Source organism: Plectropomus leopardus, chromosome 4 (assembly GCF_008729295.1).
Source record: "Plectropomus leopardus isolate mb chromosome 4, YSFRI_Pleo_2.0, whole genome shotgun sequence".
Lineage (NCBI taxonomy): Eukaryota > Metazoa > Chordata > Actinopteri > Perciformes > Serranidae > Plectropomus > Plectropomus leopardus.
Window position 1 is genome coordinate 32014194 of NC_056466.1, and position 27949 is coordinate 32042142.

General features: G+C 37.4%; 2 protein-coding genes across 2 annotated transcripts; both read left to right on the plus strand.

The window, feature by feature from the left end:
- Nucleotides 1–265: 265 nt before the first annotated feature.
- Nucleotides 266–8331, plus strand: LOC121942352 (nicotinate-nucleotide pyrophosphorylase [carboxylating]-like). The gene is made up of 5 exons (XM_042485534.1): nt 266–333; nt 2167–2420; nt 4463–4773; nt 5762–5893; nt 6572–8331. The coding sequence occupies exons 2-5, from the start codon at nt 2168–2170 to the stop codon at nt 6764–6766; spliced, it is 891 nt and encodes a 296-aa protein (XP_042341468.1). The 5' UTR covers nt 266–333; nt 2167; the 3' UTR covers nt 6767–8331.
- A 356-nt stretch (nt 8332–8687) lies between these two features.
- On the plus strand, nt 8688–27895 carry zmp:0000001082 (integrin alpha-D). Its single transcript, XM_042484881.1, is given in 30 exon segments — nt 8688–8745; nt 12316–12433; nt 12695–12786; nt 12925–13007; nt 13116–13230; nt 13763–13893; nt 13994–14139; nt 14350–14500; nt 14881–15016; nt 15122–15195; nt 15911–16028; nt 16345–16487; nt 17532–17672; nt 17775–17972; nt 19203–19333; nt 19839–20184; nt 21048–21164; nt 21588–21658; nt 21743–21884; nt 23013–23108; nt 23288–23367; nt 23491–23565; nt 23861–23936; nt 24373–24480; nt 24588–24629; nt 24722–24847; nt 24934–25047; nt 25154–25186; nt 25294–25404; nt 25546–27895. Coding segments are annotated over 30 exon segments (3603 nt in total). The 3' UTR covers nt 25777–27895.
- The last annotated feature ends 54 nt before the right edge of the window (nt 27896–27949 follow it).

Below are 27949 nucleotides of genomic sequence, written 5' to 3' on the forward strand. Positions count from 1 at the left end.
TTATCAAAAAATCTTGGTGCAAAAGAGTTGCATATTGTAGTTTTGCATTTGTGATAAGTGGGTTAGCCGGTGTACAGTGGGTTATGTATGTTGCTCAGAGGGATTCACTTAAAACCTCATTTAATTTACTTTTACAAATAATACATTTTGTAATCATCAGCTTTAAAACAATCAATGTTAAACCTAGAGGGCTTGCTCTTAGATAGCTGGTAAACATTCCAGCACTGACACAGGGTCAAATTCCACGTCACATTTTTCCTGTGGCTCTGTGAGCTCAGCACTAGAACTCTGCAGTCTCAGTGATCAACAGGAAAAGGAGAGCCATTGATGGAAGTAAGTAGCCTAAATATATCTTTAACTTTTATGTGTTGCTTCAGTCTTGGACTAGACAACTGCGAACTTTTTCAAATGTGACAAAATAAGCTGTGGTTGTAATTTTTCTGTATAGTGGTTGTCTACCTAGTTATAGTTAATCATGCACTAGCACTAACTTCTTCAGTGGAACCAGACACATACACTGTTTCATTAATGCAGGTTGGACCGAATAAATAATCAAAATAAAGCATATACAAAGGACATACAGGACAAAATGATACATGACAAATTAAAGGAAAAAAACAACATAAAAGTTTATAGTTATGTGTTGGTCCACCGCAAGCTTCCATAACAGCCCTTATGCTCCTTGTCACAGAATCTCCAAGTCTTCACTGGTGGGAATGGACAGTATTTCTTAGAAGGATTTTCCCCTCATTTGGTGTTTTGGTAGTGGAAAAAGCTGTATAAGATGTCATCCCAAAATCTACCATGGGTCTTGTGAATGTGAAAGTGTGAAAGCCACAGCATGATAATCCTTACTGACAGTTGGACGCATCTGCTTTCATTATGTTTCTCCACTAATTTATTTGAAATGTCCCTTTAGTTTTAACACTATGTCAGTATGATTTGATTTTTTAAAAAAGGAATTTGGTGGGTGGGGTGCTAGGTAAATTCCCCACCCCCAAAAGTGTAATAAGATCTTTTATATTTATTGTATTTATTTAACAAGTATAGGAGCTAATTAGTAACCAACACAAATTAACAACATAGCTAACAAATAATAATAATTAATAACATGGGCAAATGTTGCCCTCTTCTTTTTCTTTTTTCTTTTGTTTAGTTTTCTTTTTCTTTTTTTTACACAGAGTGCTTTTGCCTTTTCATTTTCTTTTACTGTAATGCTCTTTGGAATAGCAACCCAATACATATTTCAATATATTTATATTAATATACAGTATGCATTTTTCTTCCACCTAATTTTAAATATATGTGTAATTATAATAATTCTAAATATAATTTCTTATTTTTGGAAAATAATTTTCTAATATTCTCTTTTTTTAAGCTAATTTTCAGGTAATTTTCTTGTCATCTTTAAAGAATTTTTGGGAATTTCACAGAGCATTTTATGCCAAGTGGCTGACTGCCTTAAAACAAAACAAAACAAAAAAAATCAAACCAATACACTCAGGCTTCAAAGGGTTAAATGCTTGTGAAAGGTGTCTGAACACAGTTCGAGAAAACTGATGCTGAGGTTTCAAATGGTTAATGGGTTGGGCTTTATGCATAGGTAGATTTACCTTTGCTAAAAAAATATCTTGGATTCATGATTAAATGTATTACAGATATTTTTTGTGTGAAAAAAAAATCAAACAACTATGCGGTGGACCCCTACTACAGACCAATCAGAATTAGGTCTTATATTTATTTTTTTTGTAAGGTGGAGGGTGTCCTAGGTGGCTGTCTATGTCACCAATATGAAGCTCTGCCTTTGGTTTTTAGATTTTAGATAGTTCTCTAAGTTTGATTTTACCCCTTTGATGTTTCTGTAAGTGACAATCAGGCATGAAATCTGTCACAGTCTAAGATCTGCTTCGGTGATCTTACAGTTGTTGCTTTGCTGCAACTCCTCCACTGTCATGGTGTGAGAGGAACAGTACCAGACTCTCATCAAACATTCATATTGTGATTTAAAATTGTTCCTTGTCAGGGCCCATGGATGTCTGAATTACACTATAATTGTGAAACAAAAAAAGCACATTCAAGTTATTCCCCTTTGTCATCTGATGTCAGTTTCTACTTTCATGTTAAGTGGAACAATTCAAAAGTTTCCTCTTCCCCCCCATGTTTCAGAATGTCTCTGCCCTCACTCAAAGCAGCACACTCCATCCCACCTCACACTCTGACCCGGCTGGCACAACAGTGGCTAGCAGAGGACACGCCAAATTTTGACCCCGCAGGAGTGTGCGTGGGGTCACAGGAGGTAGAAGCGAGGTTGCTGTGTAAAACACCAAACAGCATCTTGGCAGGGAGTCCCTTCTTCACAGCAGTGTTCACTGAGGTGGGCTGCACCGTGGACTGGATTCATCAGGAGGGAGCTGAGATCGGTAGGTACTGCACACTGTTCTCCAAAGCACCAAGATATTTGGTTAGATAGATGATGTATGATTTCTCTAGAACACAAACAAACAGAATTATGCAACAATTATACAAAGAGACAAAGTCATGGATCATCGCACCACAAATCACATGGTATATCTTGTAAAATAAGAGGCAGTTCCTTATTTAAAGGTAATATTGCTACAGGAACAAAGTTTTTGCTCTGCACCTTGTGTACCCGGGTCCAGAGAGAAGTAGGGTAAAGTGCTAGTAGAGTGGATGATCTGTGTCATGTGTGAACATGAGTGCTTTGCAGATCAGGGATGAGGTGACACAATCAGATAAGTTGGGGACGGAAACCAATGACTTGTATTTATAGATTCCTAGAAGGGAGACTAGTTTGGTTGCCAATGCACAGTGACAAAATACTGAGCCATTAAATTAAAAAGGTATCATAAGTTATGCTCCTGAAAAGGAGATCAATAGAGCAATAAAAATTATGTAAAAAGTAACAACAATATCACAGAAAACAAGCACATTTGACAAGGCATTCCACCAAATTTACACATGAAGATCAGTTGACTTGTCTATGGTTGGAAGACATAATTCATGTTAACATTCTAAACTTCTAGTGTTTACTTAGCCTGGTTTCACAATGGTAACTTCTAGCCCAGACAGGTCCATTTCCAGGGGATAACCCTGGAAACTAGGGGCTAACCCTGCTCCAAAGAAGGGCCAGTCAGCCTGAGGCTAAAGTCAGGGTTAGCCCAATTGGAATGTGGTATGATTGCTCCGCTGTGAGGGCTTTCACAGCCCTAAGCTACTAGCAAAAACATTTGCAACTTTGGGTTGCAGTTTAAAAGTTGTGGGCGTTTACCAAACATGCAGTGTTGCAATAGATGCAATACGGGAATTAATTCTAAAACTTGTAGGTGCTGTATTTAACTCTGATGAAAGACAGTCGGTTGTTGAGTCTCAATCCAAGGTCCTCAAATAGTGACACAGTCTTTCTGATGATTTGAGTTTATGGTTCAGTAGAACTACAAACCGAAAGCATTGGTATTTGAAGACCTGGGAAAATGACTCAACATTCAACTGTCTTTCTCTAGAGTTTTATATAGCATTTTTAATGACAGTGTAATACAAAAAACCCGGAGTGCCCTTTTATCCTTTTCCCATTATTATACCGAATGCCTTTCACTGCAGCATAAAACACAGCACTGGCCGCTTATCTCTGATACAAAACATTTAAGAGATTACTACTCACTAAAAAGCAGCCTAGTTTCTTAAGGAAAGGTAACCTTTACTGTTTAAAAAGCAGCAATTACATCTTCTTTAACCAGTTTAATTTTAAACAATAAGAACCCACAGATATCTGTAAGAGGAAACAAAACCTGCTGACTTTTGGTTGAAGTGGGGATATGTCTATTTCTTTTTTTAAGGCCAATGAATGACTAATTTCTTCATCTTACATATATGAAGATTCAGGTAATTAACATCACATAACACCAGTGAACATCAGGTGGCACCATGAATCTCTGCTTGACTGACCGAGATCTGTCTGTGGATTTCTACATACCACCTGATACTCAACTTTGGCAAAGACGGAGTTGCTCTTCTTTCCAGGTAGATCATCTTTGCTATCATTGAGAACTATGTAATGTTCCCAACTTGGACTGTGAGGAACCTGGGCGTGACACTGGATAACTAGTGGTCCTTCATTTCAAACATTCCAGAGACAACTTGCTTTTTCAGATGTATTCTCCACAACATGAGGAGGATACATCCATTCCTTAATGCACGTAGGTTCTTGTCCAAGACTATTGCACCTCACTCCTGGTTGGTGTGCCTGCATGTGCCATCTGACACCTGCAGCTTGTCCAGAATGCTGCAGTCTGGACGGCCTTCAAAAGGTTATTCACGTAACCCCGGTCCTTTGCACCCTGCACTTGCTACGAATGGCTGCTCCAATGCGATGGTTCTGGTTTTAGTTAAACTCTAAATACTCTCACACTGTCAATACTCCTATGTCTTTATTTCACATCCACAGGTCCCAATACCATCACGCTAATTGCTGTGGTAAGAGGCCCAGCAAGGTGCCTCCTACTTGGAGAAAGACCGGCTCTCAACTGCCTGGCCCGGGCCTCGGGGATTGCCACCCGCTGCTCTCAGCTCCAGGCATTGGCCACAGTTGGAGGCTGGCATGGAGAAGTGGCTGGCACACGAAAGACCACCCCAGGCTTCCGTCTGGTGGAAAAATATGCCATGCTGATTGGCAATGTGTCCATGCACAGACAGGATCTAAGTGGAATGGTAATGCTGAAGGACAACCACGTCTGGGCATCAGGAAGTATCACGCAGGTGGGTAGCTGCACCACAGATCCAGCTAAAATGATTCAGACAATTGATGTTCGTAGAGTCCATTGAAAAGTACACCACCACAAGGTGGTAACTGAAATGTGGTAACTGAAATGTGGTAACTGAAATGTGAACATATTGGTATCATTTCTTTCAGAAACGTAGGAAGAAGGCAGTAAGCAACTCCAAAACTTAGCAAGACATTAGAGGAAAGAGAGAAGAAAGTTACCCCAAAAAAGGCAGAAAAAATAAGAGTGAAAGAACATAAAGAAAAAAGAAAATGATCTTAAGAAAGTGCAAAAATAAATAAATAAAAAAATGTACTGTATTATACAATATAATTTTAAAAAATATGATTATACCAATTTATAAATATAGTTTTCTGGACATTTTCCCCCTTTTTTTGAAAATATCTAGTAATCTCCCCACAGCTAATTGTCAAGTAATTGTCACTTGTCACCCTTAACCATTGGGGCGGCACGGTGGCTTTGTGGTTAGCCTCACGGCAAGAGGGTCCCTGGTTCAAATCCCAGTTAGAATGGGGTTCGGTCTGGGCGGGGGCCCTTCTGTGCAGAGTTTGCACGTTCTCCGGGGTCTCCGGCTTCCTCCCACAGTCCAAAGACATGCAGCTCAGGTTGATTAGTGACTCTAAATTGTCCTTAGGTGTGACTGTGAGCGTGTATGGTTGTTTGTCTATATGTGTCGGCCCTGCGATGGTCTGGCAAACTGTCCAGGGTGTACCCCGCCTTCTGCCCAATGACAGCTGGGATTGGCTCCAGCCCCCCCGCGACCCTTGCGAGGACAAGCAGTTACTGAAAATGACTGACTGACCCTTAACCATTTTATTGGAATTTATTTTTATTATTTGCTGGGCATTTCTTGCCAAGTTGCTCATTTCCTCTTTCCCATGTTTTTAAGACATTCTGTCTTAAATTCATGAATGCTCGCAACACCTTCAACAAAAAAGAAAAGCAGCTTGTTTGTTCTCTAGGCTGTGAAAGCTGCGCGGTCAGTGTGCGGCTTCAGCAGTAAGATTGAGGTGGAGTGCTGCTCTGCAGAGGAGGGCAGGGAGGCAGCCAAAGCTGGAGCAGACATCGTTATGCTGGACAACTTTAAACCTCAGGTAAAGAATATTGAAATAACAGCCCTGGTCACCTTTCTTTTCGTTTCCACTCACCCTGTTGCAGAAGAAGATTAGGGCCAGACAGGAGAAGTATATTTGAGAAGAGGAAGATTTTTTTATTCATTATGCACATAGAGAAAAATCAGAATGACGAGAATATAGTAGAAATGTTGAGACAAAAGAGATTAAAGTTGAAATGTCAAGTATAATGTTGATATACAATGTCGAGAAAAAAACTGAAATTTAGAGAATACAGTTGAAATACACTGTTGAGAAAAACATGGAAATGTTTAGAAAAAAAGTGGAAATTTTGAGAATAAAGTTGAAAGCCAACCCCAAGTGTGACATGCACTGTTTGTAACTGTTTGTAACTGTTTGTTACTATATTCCTGAAATTTGATTTCAACTAAATCCTCTGAATTTTATTTTAACTTTGTTCTCAAAATTTAGACTTTTTTCAGAACATTGTATTCCAACATTATTCTCAACATTTCAACTTTAATCTTGACATTTCAACTATATTCTTGTCATTTCGACTTTTTTCTCGATGTGCATAACAAAAAAAATCTTCTTCCTCTCAAAAATATTTCTCCTGTCAGGACCTAATCCTCTTCCGTACCCTGCAGCTTAACCTCTGTATGAAATAATACATGCCTCCTTCGCCCTGTCTCTCTGTAGGAGCTCCATGTTGCAGCTCTTGCACTGAAGACGGAGTTCCCAACGTTACTGATAGAAGCCAGCGGAGGAGTCACTCCAGAGAACTTAGCCATGTATTTCTCCTCACATGTGGACATTATTTCCCTGGGCTGCATAACTCAGGGATGCCCAGTTGTGGACTTCTCTCTAAAGGTTCAAAAGCCTGTTGCACACTAAATCCTCTGAGAATGATGACCTCCACAAATATATGTAAACTGATTCAATGAGAAAATGAAGTAAGGGTTTTGTTCGGAACAGAGGTTTAAGTGAGATCATTTCCTAGAACGACATTGCAGAGATCTAGTGTTGCTAAAGCTCATGAAATAGCTCACATCCTGTTTGCTCACTGTGTCATCAGTCATTTGATATGGATAAAAGGACAACAGAGACAAGGTTTGTACTTGCTTCTCCGTTGGGGCCATGTCGACAGAAAAAAAAAAGTGCAAGACTGCATTACTATAGAGGAAAGCAGTCACAAGTTGAAACTAATCAACAGATATAGGAAGGACATACAGATTAAAAGGACAACTATGTTTTAACTAATATTATAGGCTAACAGGCAGCCCATAACGTGACTCAGTATGTGGAAGGGTTGGTTCACCAAAACAGTTTTCTTCTCACTTAAAATATTGTCTAGCAGTGTCCAGCCATTCAGATATATTTGTTTTAGTGTTCCAGTTTTAGAGCTATCCCAGACCGTTAAGTTATCAAATACCACCATTTTGACATTGCTTTTGCCACCTTTCACATCTAGCCAAACAGAACTGGTGGCAGTGTTATTATAAGCCAGCGGACAGTCGGATGGCACTTGCTGCGGCAGTCTGATGGGTGGCATCACTTGAGAATGTGGCTGGACTGAACCTATTGCATATAGGTGAAACGTGGCAGGCATCAGGTTGAAACTCTGGTAATGATGCAATATAAGGAACACAAAGGTGTCTGCAGGGTGTGCAGGAGGAGCGGTGGATGGATCCAACAAAGACTGACTTGCATGAGGGAATCCAGTGTTTGCTTCCTGTCTGAATATGAGGGCTTTTTTTCGACATGTTACCATATGCCTTGCACCCCTGATCTTAAACATTCATGTCCTTATCGCGTCATCCTAACCATCCAAGCCATGCCAGCATGTGCTTTTGTTGATGTCCCGGCATGGGTTGCCATGTGATTGTACTGCATGAACATAACCACATGCAGCATAATCCCTCCATCCTGGAACAATAAACGGCATATGTAGACTGCATCAGTTAACATATTTCAGTCATGAATGGGGCAGTTCTGTGTAACAAACACTTTTACTTTACGTACATTTTACTGCTTCTGTTTTTACTCGTAAAAATCTGAATGCAGGAATTTACTTGTAATAGAGTATTTTCATTCTTAGGTATTGCTACATTTCCTTGACTAAAAATGTTTTAATTCTTCCACCACTGGAAGTAAAGCATTTTTAATTAACTATATTTATGAGATGGTTTAAATATCAGAGCACACTTGAATTCTCACAAGTTTCTCACTTCAACACCCAGTTTAACTCCTTCTTGTTATAGAGTGTATACATGTGGTAAGGGAAATGAGGTCCAGGCTAATTTTAGGGTGTTCACCCACCCAATATGATATGAACAACATAACAAACACTGAAACAATGCTGTTGCTCTGTGTCACCATTAAGTTTGAATCTGCATGGATTCATTTCAATTGTGTGGATTAGCTTCTTTCGATGTTCAAAATATTGTCCTTTTGTTGACTCAGTAAACTGTCTAACCACAAAAATGTCTGAATGTATATTAGCTTAAGTCTTTGACTTTATCTGAGTCGCCTGTGCTGACAATACCTTTGATTCAGTTGTGAGAGCAAGGTGGGACTTTACAGCATCCCTTTTCCTTAAAAACAAAAAATCAAAAGCATTAAAAAAAAAAGTGCAAAATGAAGGCTTTTGGAAATACCAAAGAAAAGGGGAAGTGAGAGGGAAAGAAGCATTTTGCTGAGAGCAGAAATGTCACATCCATCTGTCACGGAAACACCCTCTTTTTAAAAGCTTACAGGAAGTATTGCAAGTTTCAAGCAAAGCCACAAGGAGATTCTGTTAGACCCTAGGGGTGCGATGTGAAAGATGAACGGGCAGCAGCGCATCTTGCTGCTCACCTACATGGTGGCTATTGGTAAGATCTGAAACTTTTCTACATATCTTGAATTATTTATGATAATATTCCTCTAAGAAAATACTGGAATTTTTCATGTGTATAGAAAGACATAAAGTTGATTTTTCAGGCTAAAACCCTCAAACCGTTCACCCGTGGGCTGATGTCAATTTTGTTATAATTCATTGAAAGGCAATTCATCAGCATTTTAGACTTTGCAAACTGAGAAAATTGGTTTGATATCTTAAAAACTTCAAGGAAAAAAGCAATGAGCAACTTGGCAAGAAATGCCCCCTAAATTGCAAAAAAAAAATAGTAAGAGGTGACAAGAAAATGGCGTGAAAGCGGAAGGGAGACCATTAGATGTAAAAAATAGGGAAAAATACCTAGGAAACTATAAAAAATTAAAATAATTTTTAATTTTTTACCTCTCTCTTAAGGTCATTTTCTTCTGTTTTACTTATTTATAGGTAATTTTCTTGTCATTTTTAATGACTTCTTGCTCATTTTTGGACCTTGTCTTATTAAGCTTCTCAGTTTCATTTCTTTTTTTTTTTTTTTTTTTTGTTGTTGTTGTTGTTGTTGTTGTTTTTTAAGAAATCCAGCCAGTATACACAGGTTTTAATAGGTTAAGGGATGTCACATCTATTTTGTTTTTGTTTAAAATTACAAAAAAAAGTTTAATAACCTTATTATGTGTATTATTTTACTTGAATATTCATTATGTAGTCTTTATATATCATTTTCTATTCTGTGAAGTCTCTACCTTCAGTTTAAAACAAATTGCAAAAAGCTCAAAAAATCTAATATGTTGAACAAGGATGTGTGTTTAACCACAATGCAAGGCACAATTTGAATCATTCATGCTGCTTCAGGTTTGCAGCTTTATGTTAAAACTTTTACAACATGAACTCCATTAACAGATTTAACTGAAACTAAGTTTTAAAGATGAAATAGTGCAGATAGAAACTGAAAGGATTGTGGAAATTTTTAAATGCCTTTATTTATTTCCTTGAGCAGCACTTTTTTTAAATTTAACCCAAGTGTAGAGGAGTGGCAGGAAATACAAATCAGACGTGGATATGAAAAAACTTCAGCACACACAAGAACTATTGATTCATTAGTGATTAAAAAATGATTGATTTTGTAATTTAGGTGAACTGACCTTCTAAAACATGACATTATGTAGTTAAAAAAGATACAAGAGAGAGCTAAACATGCTGCATTTTTCCTGTGTTAACTGATATTTTTTGGCCGCTTGGGGGAAACACATAGACACCTGATGAGGCACGATATCTGCTTTTAGCTCTGTATGGGTCCTCAACTCCTGCGGTAATTATTTGGGGGTGTATTCAAACAGCTCCTAACATGACTTAAAAACTTCTAGCAAGGAGTCCTAGCTTAGGAGTGATTTCAGAAAAGTCTCAGAGCAACTCTGGGCATGGGAAAGACAGGAACTTTGAACTTAGTGAGGAGGTGTGGTGGATCCTGTTGCTATGTATGATGCATTCTTTTAAAAGATTTGATTAGTTATCACAGACACACCATTTTGTGAGGCTGCGAGATGTGGACACTCAGTGGAAATTAAATTAACTACATTATAATATGAGGCTGAGAACACATTGTTTGTGTGATCGCACTGCTGTACTGTAGCATTATTCCAGTTGCCAAAATATTTTAGTGTTATGATCAATTGTTTTCTGGATTTATATCATTATTGTGTTGGGTGGATGATGTGAACGCAACTCTAATGAGACTGACCACAAACACCCTGCACCATCTGATCTGTAGCATTTGATTAACTCACTGTAATCTAGCGTTTGGAGAATATTTCTCCTACTTACTGGTCTTTTTACCATTTTTCCATTGCTGAAGAAACTCTTAAGTCTCTTCAAAGACCTTCTCCTTACTTCTAACAGTTATTCACCTTAGGTGCTCTCTCTTTAGGGCTGAGATGCTTTGTGAATAACTTCTGTCTGTACCAGGATCTAATGTTAACCTCTAGGGCAAATTCTTAGAAAACGTTGAAAACCAGAGCAACTCTTTGTATTAGGAAGCTTTTTTGATACAGCACCTGGCTTTTTAGCTGCTAAATGCTATTATGTTCATCAGCTAGCTATTAACTTTATGTGTCATTTGGCATGTGGCAGGCACAGTGGCATATAGGCTGCTTGCTATAGCTGAAAATAAACACTGATGGAAGCAGGGAGAGGGAACCAAAACAGTAAAATTGCTGATCATTTAACCAAAACAAAGAGATATAGATGCATAAATGCTCCATACAGCCTAGGGGAACTGCAGAGTCTGGTGACAATTCTCTGTGGGTTTGTGACAAAATTATGACATTTTTTCACATTAAGCATTGTCACTATATGAAAAGAAATATTAGCACACAAAAAAATTAAAATACAAGAAAACAGAATCACTGTATGTCAAACACAACAATAGAAGCTAAATGATTATTTAAGTGTCCCTTGAGACTTTCCTGCTGTTGCAACACCTCGTTCCTATTCCCAACTCATCCAATACTGCGGCATGGTGAATGATTTCGACACCGTCATAAAAAGTATTTTTTGAGGTTGCATAGTTTGCCATCGGGCAGTGTTATAAACCAATGTCATTTTGAAATGCTACAGTATTCAAAGTTACACTGCATGTTCAGCGGTTGGGAGTGGGTCCAACAAACCCTGAACTTTTACCCAAAAGCTGCTCATTTTCCATATGAATGTTGAGCTAGCCATGTTTTTTTCTAGACCTTACCAAGTGCTTTCGTTGCACAAGGAAATAAACGTAAATGCAGGGTGTTTTACTAATGTTTTAATTTTAAAAAAGACTGTATGCATCTAATGGGTAGACACTACACATTTGCACAATCCATTTAACAGCACGAATTTGACACCGTGTCCCGGAACATCATCAACAGACACAGGAGGAGACCGAGCGCATTGTATATAGAAATGGAAGTGCACTGACCAAGACGCACTATTTGACAAGTTGAGATGAGAATGTGTTGGTTTTTTTTTTGTTTGTTTTTTTTTTTGCTCATTATAAAGTACTCAACAGATATATTCTGGTGTAGTGTCGATTGAGGTTAATTTGGACCTGATCTGCCCCCTAGTGGAAAAATATAATCATCCACTAAGGCTTTTCCACATGGACTTTTATCAGTGCCAAGTCATGCACACAGGTACACAAAAAGTACAGAAGCAAGTATGTAAACAGTGGTGCTCTTCTTGCATCCATTTGTCTAGATATAGGCTGTGTTGGGCTGAACAAATATCAATATTATCAATACTGTTAAATGTTTTATAATCTTAAAAGCACACTTGTTCATTTGTACTTTCCACCAATTTCTTGCAAATGTTTGGGTCATTTCTTCTTTAATAACTCATTGCCCTCTTCCCATGTTTTTGAAAGAAATCAAGCCAAATTGCTCACGTTTCAAAGGGTTATACTGAATTCTAGTAATTTGTTCTCCTAGAGTGCAGATCCAAACTATATATAGTACATCAGTGCATTTGTAATTATCAACAAGAACAACTGTAGTGGTGAGTAAATGTCTTTGTTTTTTTTTTTTTTTGCAAATTCCAGCCATCACTGTTTCTTTGGCTTTCAACATTGATATAACAAGTCCTGATGTTTATACTGATGAACCAAAAGATTTTTTTGGATACAAAGTGCTTCAATACAAGTCTGGAACAGATAAAGGGTAAGTTTGCACATGCAACATGGTGCGTCAGTTGATATGTGGTGTTGCTGTAGTTGAGGAAATCCTGTCTGGTTAAATTGCTCACATTTCTTTCAGTGATGCTTAATTTCCTTTTGCATAGAGGTGTAATATAGATGGAAGATTACATCCTGCGACGAGTCTTCCTGTTGCATCACTTCCCATAGCAAAACAAATGTTCCCTTAAGTTAAAAATGTGCTGCTCATCTCAGTCTTGTCACTAAAACGATGAACCCACTACAGGATAATGGTTACTGCACCGCTGCGGGAAAACGGTTCTGGGGCAATATGCAAACTCACACAAGACCAACCCATCCAGTGCTTTAGTCGGACAGGTATATAAATATGGTTTTCAAAGTCAATATCACACAATGAACCACACAAATAAAACCAAAAAGTATCATTTACAACAATACAGAAATACGAACACCTTGATGGATTCTGAAAGTACTAATGAAGTGCTATTGTTGCAGAAATTTCTCTCCCAAACTCAACAATACCAGTCAAGCACCTTGGCCTGTCCATAGCCAAAGATTCCAAACGCTCCGAATTCACTGTAAGAAAATCTCAAAGCTCAATCTGTGTGATAAAATCACAAAATTCTCTGTGAATACAATACAACAAAACAACTATCAGTTTCTTCTGCCTCATATTTCTGATCTAGGTTTGCAGTCCAAGTGTCATCCATGAGTGTCATAACAACTCCTATGTGAACAGTGTTTGTTACAATATCACGGATCAGCTTCAGGAAATCTCTTCTTTCAGACCACTTTTCCAAGGTAAAAATCTAAAAGTTTAAAACATGAAGACAGTCAACATGTTCTCATCCAAAGTCGTAATATATTGCTGCTTTGCAGTGGATATCCGAGACTACATATTATGTATCCGGTATCATTCTGTGTCTACTATTGATGTGCCTGGATGTACATGGTAAGGTGTAGGAAAAATCCTAATATTTAGACAGGCAGCTAAAGACTCCGCAAGACGTGACAAGTTCTGTCTGGCTGCCTTCTCAACTGATGCCAACCACTCACATTTCATGCTGATGCAGTAGGTGCTGTTCAGCCGACTAGTGGCGTATCATTACTCTGCAAATAGTTACATCCGGCCGCCTTGTCAGCTGATTACATAAAAAGGTGGCTGCTGGTATTTGGACTTTGGGCTTTGGAATGAGAACCGGTTAAGACTTAAGACACTTCTCCAACTCTGTCATTGTATCATTTTGATCCCCCTGTAGCAAAATATCATTCTCAATGTTTTTGCCTTGACTAAATATTATCTACAAAGTTTAATACTGCATATTTTTTTCAGAATGCATAAAAAAGACTGTGGACCTTGTCTTTCTGTTTGATGGATCAGCGAGTATGACCGAAAAGGAGTTCATCAAAAACAAAGAGTTCATTCAGGATATAATGAAAACTCTTGAGAACACATCCATCAAGGTTGCTGTGCTTCTAAAACTTTAAAGCCTTCATAACCTTAAATTTTAAATTGTATACACCTAATGTTGAACACTGTATGATGTTGTCTGCTTTATTCCAGTTTGCAGCACTTCAGTTCTCCACAGACGTCAGTAAAGTTTTTGACTTCAATGACAGCGGTCGTAACGGTGCTTATATCAATAAACTGAAGAAAGCACGCCATGCAATGGGTCTAACCAACACACACAAAGCCCTCGAATTTGTGCTGTAAGTTCAGTTAAATACATAAACAGTTCACAAACTAACTCACTAACATTAAAATAACAGCTGTTGTTGCCAATAAAAAGGCTTCCACAATTCAACTCTAAGATTATGAGCATTTTTTGAAGTATTAAGTATTAATTTATTTGTACTGTATTTTTAAGTTAATGTTTTTCAATTCTAAGGATTAAAGCTGTTGCTTTACATTTATTTCAGAGACCAAGTCTTGGAAAACTCAGATGTAGGTGCCTCCCCTGATGCTACTAAAGTTGTGATGATAATCACAGATGGAGATCCTACTGATGAAGACATAAATGCAATAATTAAACGATATGATGACAAAAACATAATCCGTCTTGTCATTGCGGTAAGTTGTCATGTGATACATGTCTACATACCCTTTTCTGTCCATTAGATAAATATCTGCCCATAAGTGTATTTCTTATGCTAAAACCATCACATGTGGTATACTTCAGGGCTCTTCTGCTCAACACTATGCAGATGATACACAGGTATACTTCTCAAAAAAAAAAAAAATAATAATAATAAATGATTGATAAGTCATTTTTTTAGCAGTACAAGTACATTTAAGATATTTTGTCTTTTCTCAATAATTAACCAACTGTTAAATAGTGCATCTTGTCTTGTTTCCAGTTTGAAGTCCAATACCGTGCAAAACTATGTTGTTATCTTGCTGGCATTGGCCTCTGAGGTACTTTATAATTTCAAGCAGCAGTTTGGTTTCAGGTAAAAAGTGCTTCGCTGGATAAATTCCAAGACATTGCTTCAAAACCGAAAGAACAATATGCATTTAAAATTGAGAACTATGATGGACTCAAAGGAGTACTGGAAAACTTTCAAAAAAAGATATTTAAAATTGAAGGTAATGTGGTTCCCCACCTCCTTTTTGTACAATAATGTTCATCACTTATTCTTCCTGGTGAGCTCTTACAACAGCACCATCAACTGCCATGCCTTTTATGTTTAGGTACCAAAGAAGCTCAAGCAGGAGACATGACTGATGAAATGTCTCAGACTGGATTCAGTGCGATCTTCTATAATGTGAGTAAAGTCAAAAAGATCAAACCTGGCTGGACACACACATTACCCATAACTGTAGTCAGCCATCATAGTGCTTGCAAACCATTCACACACTTACTGCAGGTAAACAGTGCGTTTAAAATATTTGACCATGTTTATAGAGAATGTATTGGATCAGTGCTCTTGAACTGCAGTAAATCTGTCAAACTCAAATGTTTTCAGAAAAATGTTTAATTTAGATTGTAGTTTAACAGTAATATGACATTGTTTCTTGCCTAGGGATATTATTTCAAATAGACAAGTATGCATTGCATTAGAAACCAGAAGGAGCATGCTTTTAACTATTGCAGTGCTGTGCATGCTGGTAGTTCTAGGCTTTCTCTCTCTCTCGAGCAAAATCGTCCTTTATCACTTTTTTTTTGTCATGTAACATTGATTCAAGAAGTATGTGTGTCTTCCTACTGCATAGATGGCCAAGTTCTATGAGGACTTACTTTATAAATGTGAAATGTTATTTTAACTATTTTGTTTGTCAGACCCAAATGGAACTTGAAAATCTCTTTTATTTTGGGATGTCTGTTCATAATTTCCGCTCTGCTGCAAACCCACCACAATCAAAGCAATCTGACTGCAGCATGTCAGACTGTGCTGCTGATCTGTCTCCTCCCAACGTAACTACTGTTGATAGCTGACTCCTTTCTGTGCCCTGACTAGACATGCACATTTCTGTCAACAGGATAGACTGATTTTGGGTTCAGTGGGATCAAACAGCTGGCAGGGATCTCTCCAAGACATTCATGGCAAAACCGAAACACCAATTAAGGATGAACTCATGGAGATGGACTCCTACATGGGTACTGAAGCTCAAGTTATTTCTTTATCAGATTATCTGCTTCTTAATTAATTGATATCTTTTATCTGGCTTGAGATTTTGATGTTCTGTTTAATTTTAAGTGATGCTTGGTGAAAAAATACATGCCCCTATCACTTTCCAATCTAAAAATGACATTATGCTTCTTGAAAATTAATACAATTTTAGAAACTGAACACTTGTCACCTGCATTGTAACACTTTTATGAAAATCATTATGAAATCATAACCTTCTTGATGTGAATGTACATTTAGCAGATGATGTCATATTTCCTGTATATACATATGTGTGTGTTGCAGGATACTCTATTGCTGTTGGAAAGAAGAGTGATGCTCCTCTATATTTCACTGGTGCACCAAGATATAACCACACAGGACAGGTCATACTTTTCACATATTTTGACAAGAAGTGGCAACTATCCCACAGAATAAATGGCAAAAAGGTTGGTAATTGTCTTGATATGTTCTGTTTTTTTAATCTACCTCATCAAACATATTACAAACATTTTTTTAAACCTTTATCTGCAATTGCCTTTTTGTTAGAGCCAGTGCCTGTCCTTTCAAAGGACATTTCTCATGAACCAACTTTGTATTTAAAGAGCATTGGCCTGTCCAAGAGGCAGGTTAATTTTAACGTTTAATATTTCTAGCTCAGTAATCTAGAAACTCTTGCACTAACAGTATATCTGCAGTTCCCCCTTTGAAACCTGAGCAAATTGGCTTGATTACTTACAAAAACATGGGTTTTGTACACTGAACAAAATTGAAATGCAAGACTTTTTTTGTTCCCATGTTTCACAGGTCAATCTAAGACATTTTTTTAAAATCATAAGTGGCCTTGCACATGTATATCACCTTCCTAGTCTTTTGTCAACTCAGAGTGCTTTCACACTAAATGTCACATTCACACACACATTCATACACAGGTGGCTGAAGCTACCAGGCGCCACATGCTACTCAGTTCAAACATTCACATGCAATCACACACTGATTTATATGCCCTCGGAAGTAATTCAGGGTTGAGCTGACTGTGTGACATGATGACTCTGTGATAAAAAAGCACATTTTAGTGAGGCCTTTTATAGTGACCCACCAAAGGCACACCTGTCGGGTGGATAGATTATCCTGGAAAAGGAGAAGTTCTCACTAAAGAGAAATAAATCTTAGATCTTTAACTTAAGCCTGTGAAAATGGGAGCAGAAGCAAGTGTAGCATTTCACTTTATGTTCGATGTAAAAATTTAGAGCTGCAAAACACTACAAGTTGCACCTTTGTGAAAATGTGGGGAGGCACAACATTTCTGTGGTTGCAGAAAGGAAGCCAGAGCACTTTCTTGCACTGGCACCTAGATTTGCAAAAACTGTGAGAGAATGACAGTTGCTCAAAGCACATTGACTTGTATCCTAGCTGTACTTGTATATGTGTAGGTTTTTCAAAAAAGGCTAAGGGATGTCATATTTTAACTTGACATGAATTTCACTTTCCAGATGGGTTCCTACTTTGGTGCAGAGCTTTGCTCAGTAGATGTAAACTCAGATGGCAACACAGATTTCCTGCTAGTGGGAGCCCCACTGTTCTACCAGGCGAAGAAAGAAGGCCGGATCTACATCTACACACTGACTGATGAGGTGGGCCAGGATAAAGAATTAATGATGTGTTTGAGCTTTAGTGACATTACTAGAAGCTAAATAATGCATTGATTTTCTTACATGTGTTCTCATTGCCCACAGATGCAACTGGAAAATGAATGGAATTTGACTGCAACATCCATGGGGAGGTTTGGATCCACCATCTCTAGTCTTTCAGATCTGAATGGAGATAAACTCCGAGACGTTGCTGTTGGAGCCCCCCTTGAGGATGATAACAGGGGGGCTGTGTACATCTACCTTGGTGATAAACACAGAGGAATACGCAGCACCTTCAGCCAGGTAAGACGGCGAAAACCTGACACGTTTTGTTTTATTGCGTTTGGAGAGAAAATAATATAGCTCTCTATGTGATGGAAACAGCCGCAGATTAAGTGAGGTTCACTATGCTGGGAGCAGGCAAAAAATATATTTCCACACCAGTCAGTCTTTCCCCCTTGTTTCCTCCCTGATGCCTCTGTCTAAATATGTAAAATGACCCGTAAAATATATACTGAGGAGGGATCCCTCTCACTTCCACAACGAAAATCCAGGCGCAGCAGTTATCTGGAGGAACTGAGTTAGTGATATGCAGTAATAGGACATGAATATTTGCAAATGAAGAGAGAGAGAGCGAAGGAGAAAGGAGGTTAGTGTATTACAGGAAGTCCACCAGCAGACTAGGCCTATAGTAGCCTCACTAAGGGCTGGTCCATGGCAAGTCAGAGCCAGCCCTAACTATGAGTTTTATCAAAGAAGAAAGTCTTCAGTCTACTCTTAAGTGTGGAGACAGTGTCTGCCTCCTGCAACGAAACTGGAAGATGGTTTTGCCGAGAAGGAGTGTGATAGCTTAAGGTTATGGTTCCCATTCTACTTTTGGAGACTCCAAGAACCACAAGTAAGCCTGCATGCTCAGAGCACGGTGCCCTGCAGGGATAGTTGGGTACTAGGGTACTATGAAGTCTGTAAGATGTGATGGAGCTGGGCCATTTAAAGCTTCGATTTGACTTCAGTTCTGGAATTTACATGGAGCCAGTGCAGAGACACCCAAAAAGGATTAATATGATATTGTTTTATAGTTCTTGTCAGTACACATGCCACAGCATTGTGGATCAGTTGGCGACTCTTTCGAGACTTGTTTGAGCAACCTGATAATTGGGATGAAATAATCTACCCAAGTAGTAACAAATGAGTGAACTAATTTTTCTGCATCCTTTTGAGACAGGATATGCCTTTTTTTCTTTCTTTTTTTTTTTGCAATATTATTCAGGTAAAAGAACAACGTCTTTGAAGTTTATTTTAATTACCAGTTTAAGGACAAATCTTGATCAAATATCATTCTGTTTCTTGTGGTGGTGCTTAAGGCCAAAGCAATTTTAGTGTTTAGTTTTGTGTTGTTTTCTGCCTTGTCCTGGGCATCTACCAAAATAACTTAACATGCATCATATGACTCCACCTCCTCTATATTAAGTACCTTCGAATATTTGTGTAAATCATGCACTGTTTTAGCTGTCCAATCTCTTGTTATTCCAGAAAATCATGGGACAGAAAATACAGCCTGGGCTGAGATTCTTTGGACACGCAATTGATGGGGATATTGACCTTGGAGAGGACGGACTCCCAGATATTGTTGTTGGATCACAGGGTGCTGCTATTGTATTCAGGTACGTATGTAAGTATGTGGTTCAGTATGTACAGTTGCTAACCCTCAAATCTCAAAGCCAGACTACTTCTCAATGTTCAGTTCTCACGACAAAAGAATGAAACACATTGTTTGAGAATCTACAGAGCTCTATGAGGCAATCTACAAATCAGACTAGTTATCTTGTACAGTTTATGGTACATGATAAGTGTCTAATGAAGGGACTCACTGCCTTTAGAAACTCAAGAACTTGAACATAAACAAGATGTTCTATAAACTACAAGTATAACAGGTATCAGGTTTAGGACTCTTTAAGTCTGAATTAGGGAGAGAAGTATCAATCATCACCTAAATAACCTGCTAAAATAATTCAATGGATGAGTCCAAAGCCACAGTTAAAAGGCACGTACTGGTTTCTTGTTTACCCATGCTTTATGCATCAGTATACAAGCATCCTGTAGACAAAAAAACATTTTTACTAAATCTAATAATCCTTTTTTTCTTTCATTTTGATGAATGTCTTTCAGGTCCAGGCCTGTCTTTAATCTCATGGCACATCTGTCTTTTTCGCCAAAGGAGATTAGCACTGACAAAATTGACTGTGTGGACAACAGAGATGAAACTTTACCAATGGTTACCTTAACAGCATGCTTTAACATGTCAGAAATGACCCAAAGCACAGCAGGTACGGACCTGGCCCCATCAGATACAATGAGCTACGGACTTAACATCTCAGTGATGCTCGGTGTGGATCCAATGAGACCAACATCTCGAGGTTTCTTCAGTTCAACCAACAAGAAAGAGAGGAATGTTACCTACACCTATGAGCTGCTGGATGAATACTCCTGCTTCAACTACTCCATCTACATGCCAGTATGGAGATGACTTTCACCCTCACATTGTCTTTAACTATTAGCAGCTATCCCTTTCTTTCGATTCAACTACCCTACATACTTTAAAGCCAGCAGAGTTTTATTTAAGGGATACTTTCCATTCATTCAAACTTTAGTTTAAGACTCTGTAAATCATTGAGGGAGACACTCATTTTCAATTATGCAGCGCGTGAACAAGACATTTAAAACATTCAACAAGCAAACAAATAACAGTTTAAAAAGAGATAGAATCATACAAAAAACAAAGGATAATAGCAGTTAGCTGATTTTCAACCAGCTTTGTATCAAAACAATGTAGATAGTATGTGTAGATAAACTGTGAACTGAACTATGAACTGTCTGTGTTTTCATAAACATGTTTCAGCTTCCTGCCTAACCGTAATATGAGGTCTGGTTGGCCACATGAGGTTGCATTAAGTCACCTACCACAAGTGTATTTGTGTCTTTCTACAGCATAGACAGCCTAGTTTTATGGACTCTCTTAATATTGTCGACATACTTCTTTAAGCATGCCCAGTATATTTAATAACTTTAACTGGCTGAAAACAAATGTGTGATATATTTTCCAATGGCTCTATATGCTATGGATTTCTCCAAATTGTGTTTAATTGTTTCTTTAACCTTACCCTGAATTTGGACCTTTTGTTATTCGTCACATTATCAGAAACCTAGCACACACACACACACACACACACAAAATAATAAATAAACTTAAACAACACTCACATAATAATAATGCATTGCAATGCATACATAGACAAACTTTCTAAAATAAAAAGTTTGATTTTTGTCTGCACTTCAGCAATATGCAGATGACGCTTTCTTATTTGTTTGTTTTTGCAGAAATGTGTGCAAGACATACTGTCACCCATCAGAATCAAATGTAACTTCACCCAGGTTGACAGCGAGAGTGCCAGTGCCGTGTTAAATATGGACATCAAAAGGCAGACTGATGTTGAGGTATGTACAGTGGTTTTAACACAAAACTGCAGCAAGTCACATGTCAGAGAAGGTCATTACTAAATTTCATAGCAATGCATCCAAAGATTGTTGAAAGATTTCACTCTGAATCAAAATATCTCCAACTGCAATACATCCAATAATTGTTGAGATATTTCAGTTGGGACCAAAGCAGAGCAATAAACTAATTAACTAACATAACCAGCATTAGAGTCATGCCATTGGCATTTCTTAAAACCATTACTTGAATTGACAGATGGAATGTGCAGATCAGCTTTCCACATCATTCCTGTTATTTTTCAGTTGTATTATTATTACCATCATCTAGGATGAATAATCCTGATGTATTGTTCTATTTTAACTTGTCTGGTAACCCAGGCTTTATTGTTTACATTTTTTATTTTTAATCTTGTTATTTTACAGGTTCCATTTGAAAAGCATTGTAGAAAAAACGACACCTGTATTGCCGAACTTGAGGTGGACTTCAACTTCACGTACGTATATATGACAAACACAGCACAGCAACTGTAATATTATCGTCATATGTCCAAATGTAAGACGTACTCTCTTTCTCACAGGACCCCAACATTATTAGTGGCAGAGAATAACTACTTCAACGTGTCTATAAAACTGTCCAATCAAGGTGATGACTCATACTACACCAGCCTCACGATGTACTATCCTCCAGGCCTCTCCTTCTCCATGATGACTATTACAGAGGTGACTTCAAAGTTAAATTTGTATATCACGTCCTTCTCAGTAGTGGCTTTGCTCTATACACCTCTCAGTTTGCTTGTTAAACGGAATCGCCTCAAGACATGTAATGTAATTTTATTCAGACCGGGACAGTGCACAATAAAACATTAACCTCATATAAAACAAGGAGAGATGTACTTCCACTGATGCATAATAAAAGTGCTTAATTTCCACAAAGCCTCTTTCACACTTCGTGTGCCAGTAAAGAGTTAATGAAGAGGTTGATTTAAACCCGGTGCAGGTAGTGTGGGCTGTTAGAGAAAAGAGTGCTTCTCGTCACAACATCAAACTCTTAAAACCGATGCTGTTTGAAATGACTGACTGAAAGTTCAAACTACAGCATGCTAAGACAAATTTCACAGCACTGAATTAAGGCTTTTGATTACTCAAAGAAGTGATTTGACATATATTGTCAGGTTTACAAATTTTAATTACATATAAAATTTCCTTTATATTTAGATCATAATTGCTGATTAGTGGCCCTAGGATCTTCATTTAGTGCTTATTTTTTTCTGGAGCACAAGTTTCTTGTGTTTTATTTGAACCCCATCCAACTGAGTCATGTAATTCTCACATAAACTAAAAAAAAAAAACAGCATTGATGAACTTAAATCAAGTAAAACGAAGATGAACATAAAATGAGAATTTGTGTAACTATGGCTCAAATAATTTCTGTCATTTACTAAAATGTTAATTACTGTTGATACATTCTGTGTATTTCAAATATGTTGAATTTACTAAAAAGCTCCTGTAATTATTGCTAAAATGTATTAAATTTATAGAATATATTAACAGCAATTACATAAACTTTGTTAAAGTAAATTCAACTTATTTTAAAAACATAGAGTTTGTCAGCAGTTATCACACAAACTTAATAGTAAATACCAAAAAGGAAATTAGGTCAAATTTATGAGCTTTAGTTTCATAAATTCTCATAGCCTTTTGAGGTTTATGTTAAAATTACGTGACTATACTGAATGGTAACTTTGCATGTAATTGAAATATGTATGTGTGTCTAATGATAGATAAAAATCATTTCTAGAAGGTCTCACTTTTCAACTTTTTTTTGTGTTTGTTTTCTAACTAAAACAGGCAACGAGACCAACAGTCCATAGCTGTCAAGACCTGCAAGTACTTGACAAAACCATATGCGATGTCAGCCATCCTGTGTTTTACAGCAAATCATCTGTGAGTCATTGTGCACCCTGACACCTTCTAACCAAACAGAAGTGAAGGCTGACAAATAAAGAAGTGTAACCTACTGCCTGAACTTTTGACATTTAGAACCATGGGAACTTCTCTTATATTCACTTTTATTCTTTCTCTTTGACTCACATTTAACACCATTTATTTTTATTTCTGTGAAGGCAACATTTAGAGCTTCTTTCCTCATCTTGAATGATTGCGAGTGGAAAGACACAATTTCGATGTCTGTTATTGGAAAAAGGTAAAAGCCTTCTTAAAGAGTGCAACACAGCAAAGCTCAATATTTTCTATGTGTTATTAAAAAGGATTGTTCACTTACATTACATATTTCATGTTTCACAAGAAATGCTTTTTATATCCTCAGTAATAATGCAAACTCCACCATCTCCCTGCCCAAAACCATCCCAGTGCAATTTGAAATTAATATGGCAGTAACAGTGTAAGTGGCTCTATTTACATAAATAGTTATTTTATTTTATTTTATTTTATTTTCATCTGTAGTAATTTATGCTGAGGAATTTCATTTTTATCTTTTTTACATACATTAAGATGGACAGTTCAATTTCCTCTGCTGCTTCTTACTATTTTGGAGCGATCATGTGCTCATATAAAAGCTCTGTAAGATATTTCATGAGGAGACTTGTGGAGGAATTTTTATTATTTAAATTCTCTCTCTCTCTCTCCTACCTGCATATTGTGATCATCCTGTATTTTATTTATTTATTTATTTTTAGGAAAGAAGACCCTATGACTTACATGAACTTTACTGCAGTGGATACTGGACCTAAAAAACTGATTGCTGTATATAAGGTACGACAGTTAGTTACCCCGAGCAAGCATCCAGTCCCAAAGACAATTTTAAGTTATCTGTCGTAATGTCTTTAAGTATCTGTCTTAAATTTAAAGCACTCCTACATGCCCCCAAGAGCTTGTTTCCCTTCTTTCTTTAAATGATTGTATTTTTCCTTAGTCATTTGAGGAATTTCTGACAAATCACACAAGTATTCACAATGTTGAAAAGCTTAGGGAAGACACAAAAAAACTGATGACGATCCAGGTTTCAAAGGCTTAAACTGAAAAACATCCATGACGTAACATTACACAATTGTACCTCAACCGTCTGGAAGTATAACATTCTAGAACAGTAATGATGCAGTAGCAATACTGTCATCTTACTGTCAAGTACAAAGTGAATACAAATGTTTCTGAAAATATCAAACTTAAAAATATCTCTCCTTATTTGCAGATAGATAATCTTGGTTACAAGGATTTTCCTGTCAATGTGTCCCTGTTCTTTCCAACTAAACTGGAGCATAACTTTGAACTGACGAACTATCAAGTCATGGTCCAGCAGGTAACCTGGCGACTGCCAGAACGCTACATATACTGTAAATGCTGCATTTATACTACTGCTGTGTACAGAACTATAAATCTTTAATACTTACCAATGGACTTTTTTAGAATAAAACTCAATGCAAGGCCGTAACTGACATGGAGTCGAAAGTAAGTAAAACATATTTAGTATCAAAACATGCTCAACTGAAAATGTGAAATTAAGAAATCCTTCAGTAAAACGTGCTGTTGCTGTGTTGCAGTATTGTACGCCAGAAAAACAATGCAAAGTCATAGTGTGTGACATTTTCATCCTTGAGAAAGAATCACCCACTGAGGTCATGTTATCAGGAGATGTACAGTTTAAAGATCTCAAACAGCAGGCAGGGGTACGTAGCAACAACACAGACAGAATGCACACCACATATCCCCTTCAAAGTGCTGAATTTATCATGAACAAACTCTTATTTTGCAGAATATTGCCTTCCTTAAGCGATACACTGGAGACGGTGCAGAGGTCAAATTTAAAAGCTTTGTACGTGTTAACTATGACAAGACACGGTATGTGCTGAGCTCTCATAAACAACAGGTACGTAGATGTCCGTGGTTCCATTTCAAAGATGTTGCTTTTATTGTTTATCAGAACACCTAATTCAATGTGTTTATTAACCACAAAATAAAATGCCTTTCCACAGGAGAAGTCTGACAACGATCCAATGGTGAAATGGGTAAATTCAATCCCACTGTCATCCAAAACTATTTTATCTATTAACAAATGGCATAGTAAAATTTAAGTAAGTTAAAGTCCCAGTTTGACGACTTTCTCTGTCAACAGATTGAAGTTCGGGTTGAGTTCATAATTCCACCAGATCAGTTGCTGATTATCGGAACAGGAGTTGGACTGGGGCTCTGGCTCCTGATCATAATCACGGTCATTATGTTTAAGGTGAGACTCGATTTCCAAACTGAAGTTTCATTACAAACCACAATCCAATACAAACCTTTGTCCTCATATTAGGGGTTCAACTAAATTAAGAACATCTGTCAATGGCAGTTGGTCTAATGATTTTCTTTTGTCTGTCGTAAGTTGGGTTGCTTTAAGAGGAAAACTCTCGAGTATTATCAAGAAATGGAGGAGGAAGCTGCTCAGCAGGCTAGCAGCCCGACTACGTCTGCCTCTGCCCCCAACTACGGGTTGGTCGACCAATCAGAGACTGACAGCAAATCTGACCAGCCAGCAGAAAACAAGATGCTTCTTGATGATGGTAACGTGAATGGCAGCAGCCCACCAGCTGATAAAGTGCAGGAAATGGATTAAATCGATGAACCATCTCAAATTCAAAATATGCACAGGAGGTTGTTAGTAGTGAGTAACATTGTTAAAGGAATGGTTCCGCATTTTGGGAATTAGGTTTATAGAATTCTCCATTGATGATGTTTTTCTGTAGACCCACATAGATGTCAGTGACGCCCTGGTTCCCTCATCAAAAAGCCAATATGATTTTTCTGTTGCATTTTAAGTTTTTACAGAAAAAAAGATCTGTGACAACTTTAGTTACATGTTTTGTTCGGCAAAATAATTTAAAAAATAAATTACACTTTTATGATTTTTAAAACCTAAATGCCATGGCCAGAGGTAAAAAAAAAAATAACAAAAACTAACATTAGATAGATAGATAGATAGATAGATAGATAGCTATAAATGAACTTCACTGTGGTTGCATGACTAAACATTCCTACCAGCGGTCTCATTAGCCACCTGTTAGCAACCCCATTTTTGAAGACACAGAAAAGCTTCACAATTCAGGGGGTGTTTACTGAGGAATTTTATGATGTAGAACAAAACATGAAAATCTCTTTAGCTTTTATTAACCACAGACCTTATGTTAGACATTGAACCAAAACCCCATTCAAAAAACACATTGACTTCATGACAAGTGGACCAGGAGTGCTAAAATGCTAACACATTTCCAGGTTCAAGGACTCCCTCCATGGGCACTCTGTTCACTTTGTTATAGTGAGTTATACTGATATAATTAAAGCTTGAGCCAGGATATATAAGCATTATGATTGTAACCAGTGGGAAACTGTTGGCCTGGCTCTCTCTGAATCTAACGAAGTCTACCTACCAGCCGTCTAAAAGCTGACAGATTAACATGTAAGACCTTACTGTTTTTAGTCCACATGTACTTTAAGTGTAATAACGACATTTATTTTAGTTATTTTAGTACCAAACAATTATAAATAGCTTACTGCAGAGTACCTATCTTGTGGTAAAACATATCAAAGAATGCTCATTTAGATCTTTTATTAATCCTTAGGGACTGTTTGGCGCATTTTACATGCTTTTCACCTTTTATTTTTTGATAATTTTGGCTGTGTTGATGCATATGACATACATGTCTTGTATGTTTTGATCCCACAGCCATCAAAGCATAAAAACATGCATTGTATTATTTCTGGGTGTCATTCTGGGCTTTTGCTTTGGAATTAGTCATATTTACTATTTTCCACCTGATGACATCCTTTTCACCATATTTGGCATATGGACAAAATTACATGCTATTTCAACTGGGTGCACTGTCACAGTCAGTGTTGCTGCAAATCATCATCAGACTGTGATAATCAACAATGTACTTTGCATGTAGTGTACTGAAAATAATTATTTTTTCCCCATCTAAAAACAGACTGGCATCATGACAAAAACCTGGCATATTAGGAAAGTTGATGAATAGTTGATATTTATGATTAGGACTGATGTTGGTTAAAAATATTACTCAGTGACAGAAGAAAACCATATTAATTCTTCTTTTTTTTTAAGCTTGATTTTTAAAAGCGCATTTTGTGCACAGAGCAATACACATATATGAAATATTAAAGCAGACCCTAAGGGTTAATGTTGACAGGCTCGAGTAGTGTTTGCTCAGATGGTAAAGTAATAACTGGTGGCTGGGTATTGGGAGGACAAAATCTACGTCCTTGTGTGGGAGTAAAACACTTTAACACTCATATTTAAATAATAATGTATAAAATACTGTACCTGGGCAAGCTGGGGGAAGCATGGAGACATAGTAAACGCAGAGAAACGCTGTAAATACCTTTGAGAATAAAGGTGGTGGCTGATAATAGTTCTTTAACTGGGACATGGCTTAAAAAAGACCTTCTGTTAATAAATGGATAGATGAGAGGATTACTTCTAATGTTAGAGCTCAGGAGGGTCCATCTGTTGGACTGAAATTGTACATCTTTAATCACATTTATGTAAACATGCAGTATTATAAATATACCATCTACTGTTATTTCTTGGTATTCTTTAGTTTATGTGAATATATATATATTTTATTTTGCTCACAAGTGTTAAGGGCTCTCTTGTTGATAAAGTGTGTTTATACCGTTAACATGTTTTAACCTATATAAATAAAACACTTACTCCATAAGGTCTTGGTGAATTCTTGCATTTTGTTATTAACTATAATGCTGTGTTTTCCATG

Excerpts from the sequence above, each read along its gene's own strand:
- LOC121942352 (XM_042485534.1), top strand. The coding sequence starts at position 2,168 with ATGTCTCTGCCCTCACTCAAAGCAGCACACTCCATCCCACCTCACACT. Across the intron at positions 2,421-4,462 it reads TCAGGAGGGAGCTGAGATCG|GTCCCAATACCATCACGCTA; the intron begins GTAGGTACTGCA and ends TCACATCCACAG. Across the intron at positions 5,894-6,571 it reads TGGACAACTTTAAACCTCAG|GAGCTCCATGTTGCAGCTCT; the intron begins GTAAAGAATATT and ends GTCTCTCTGTAG.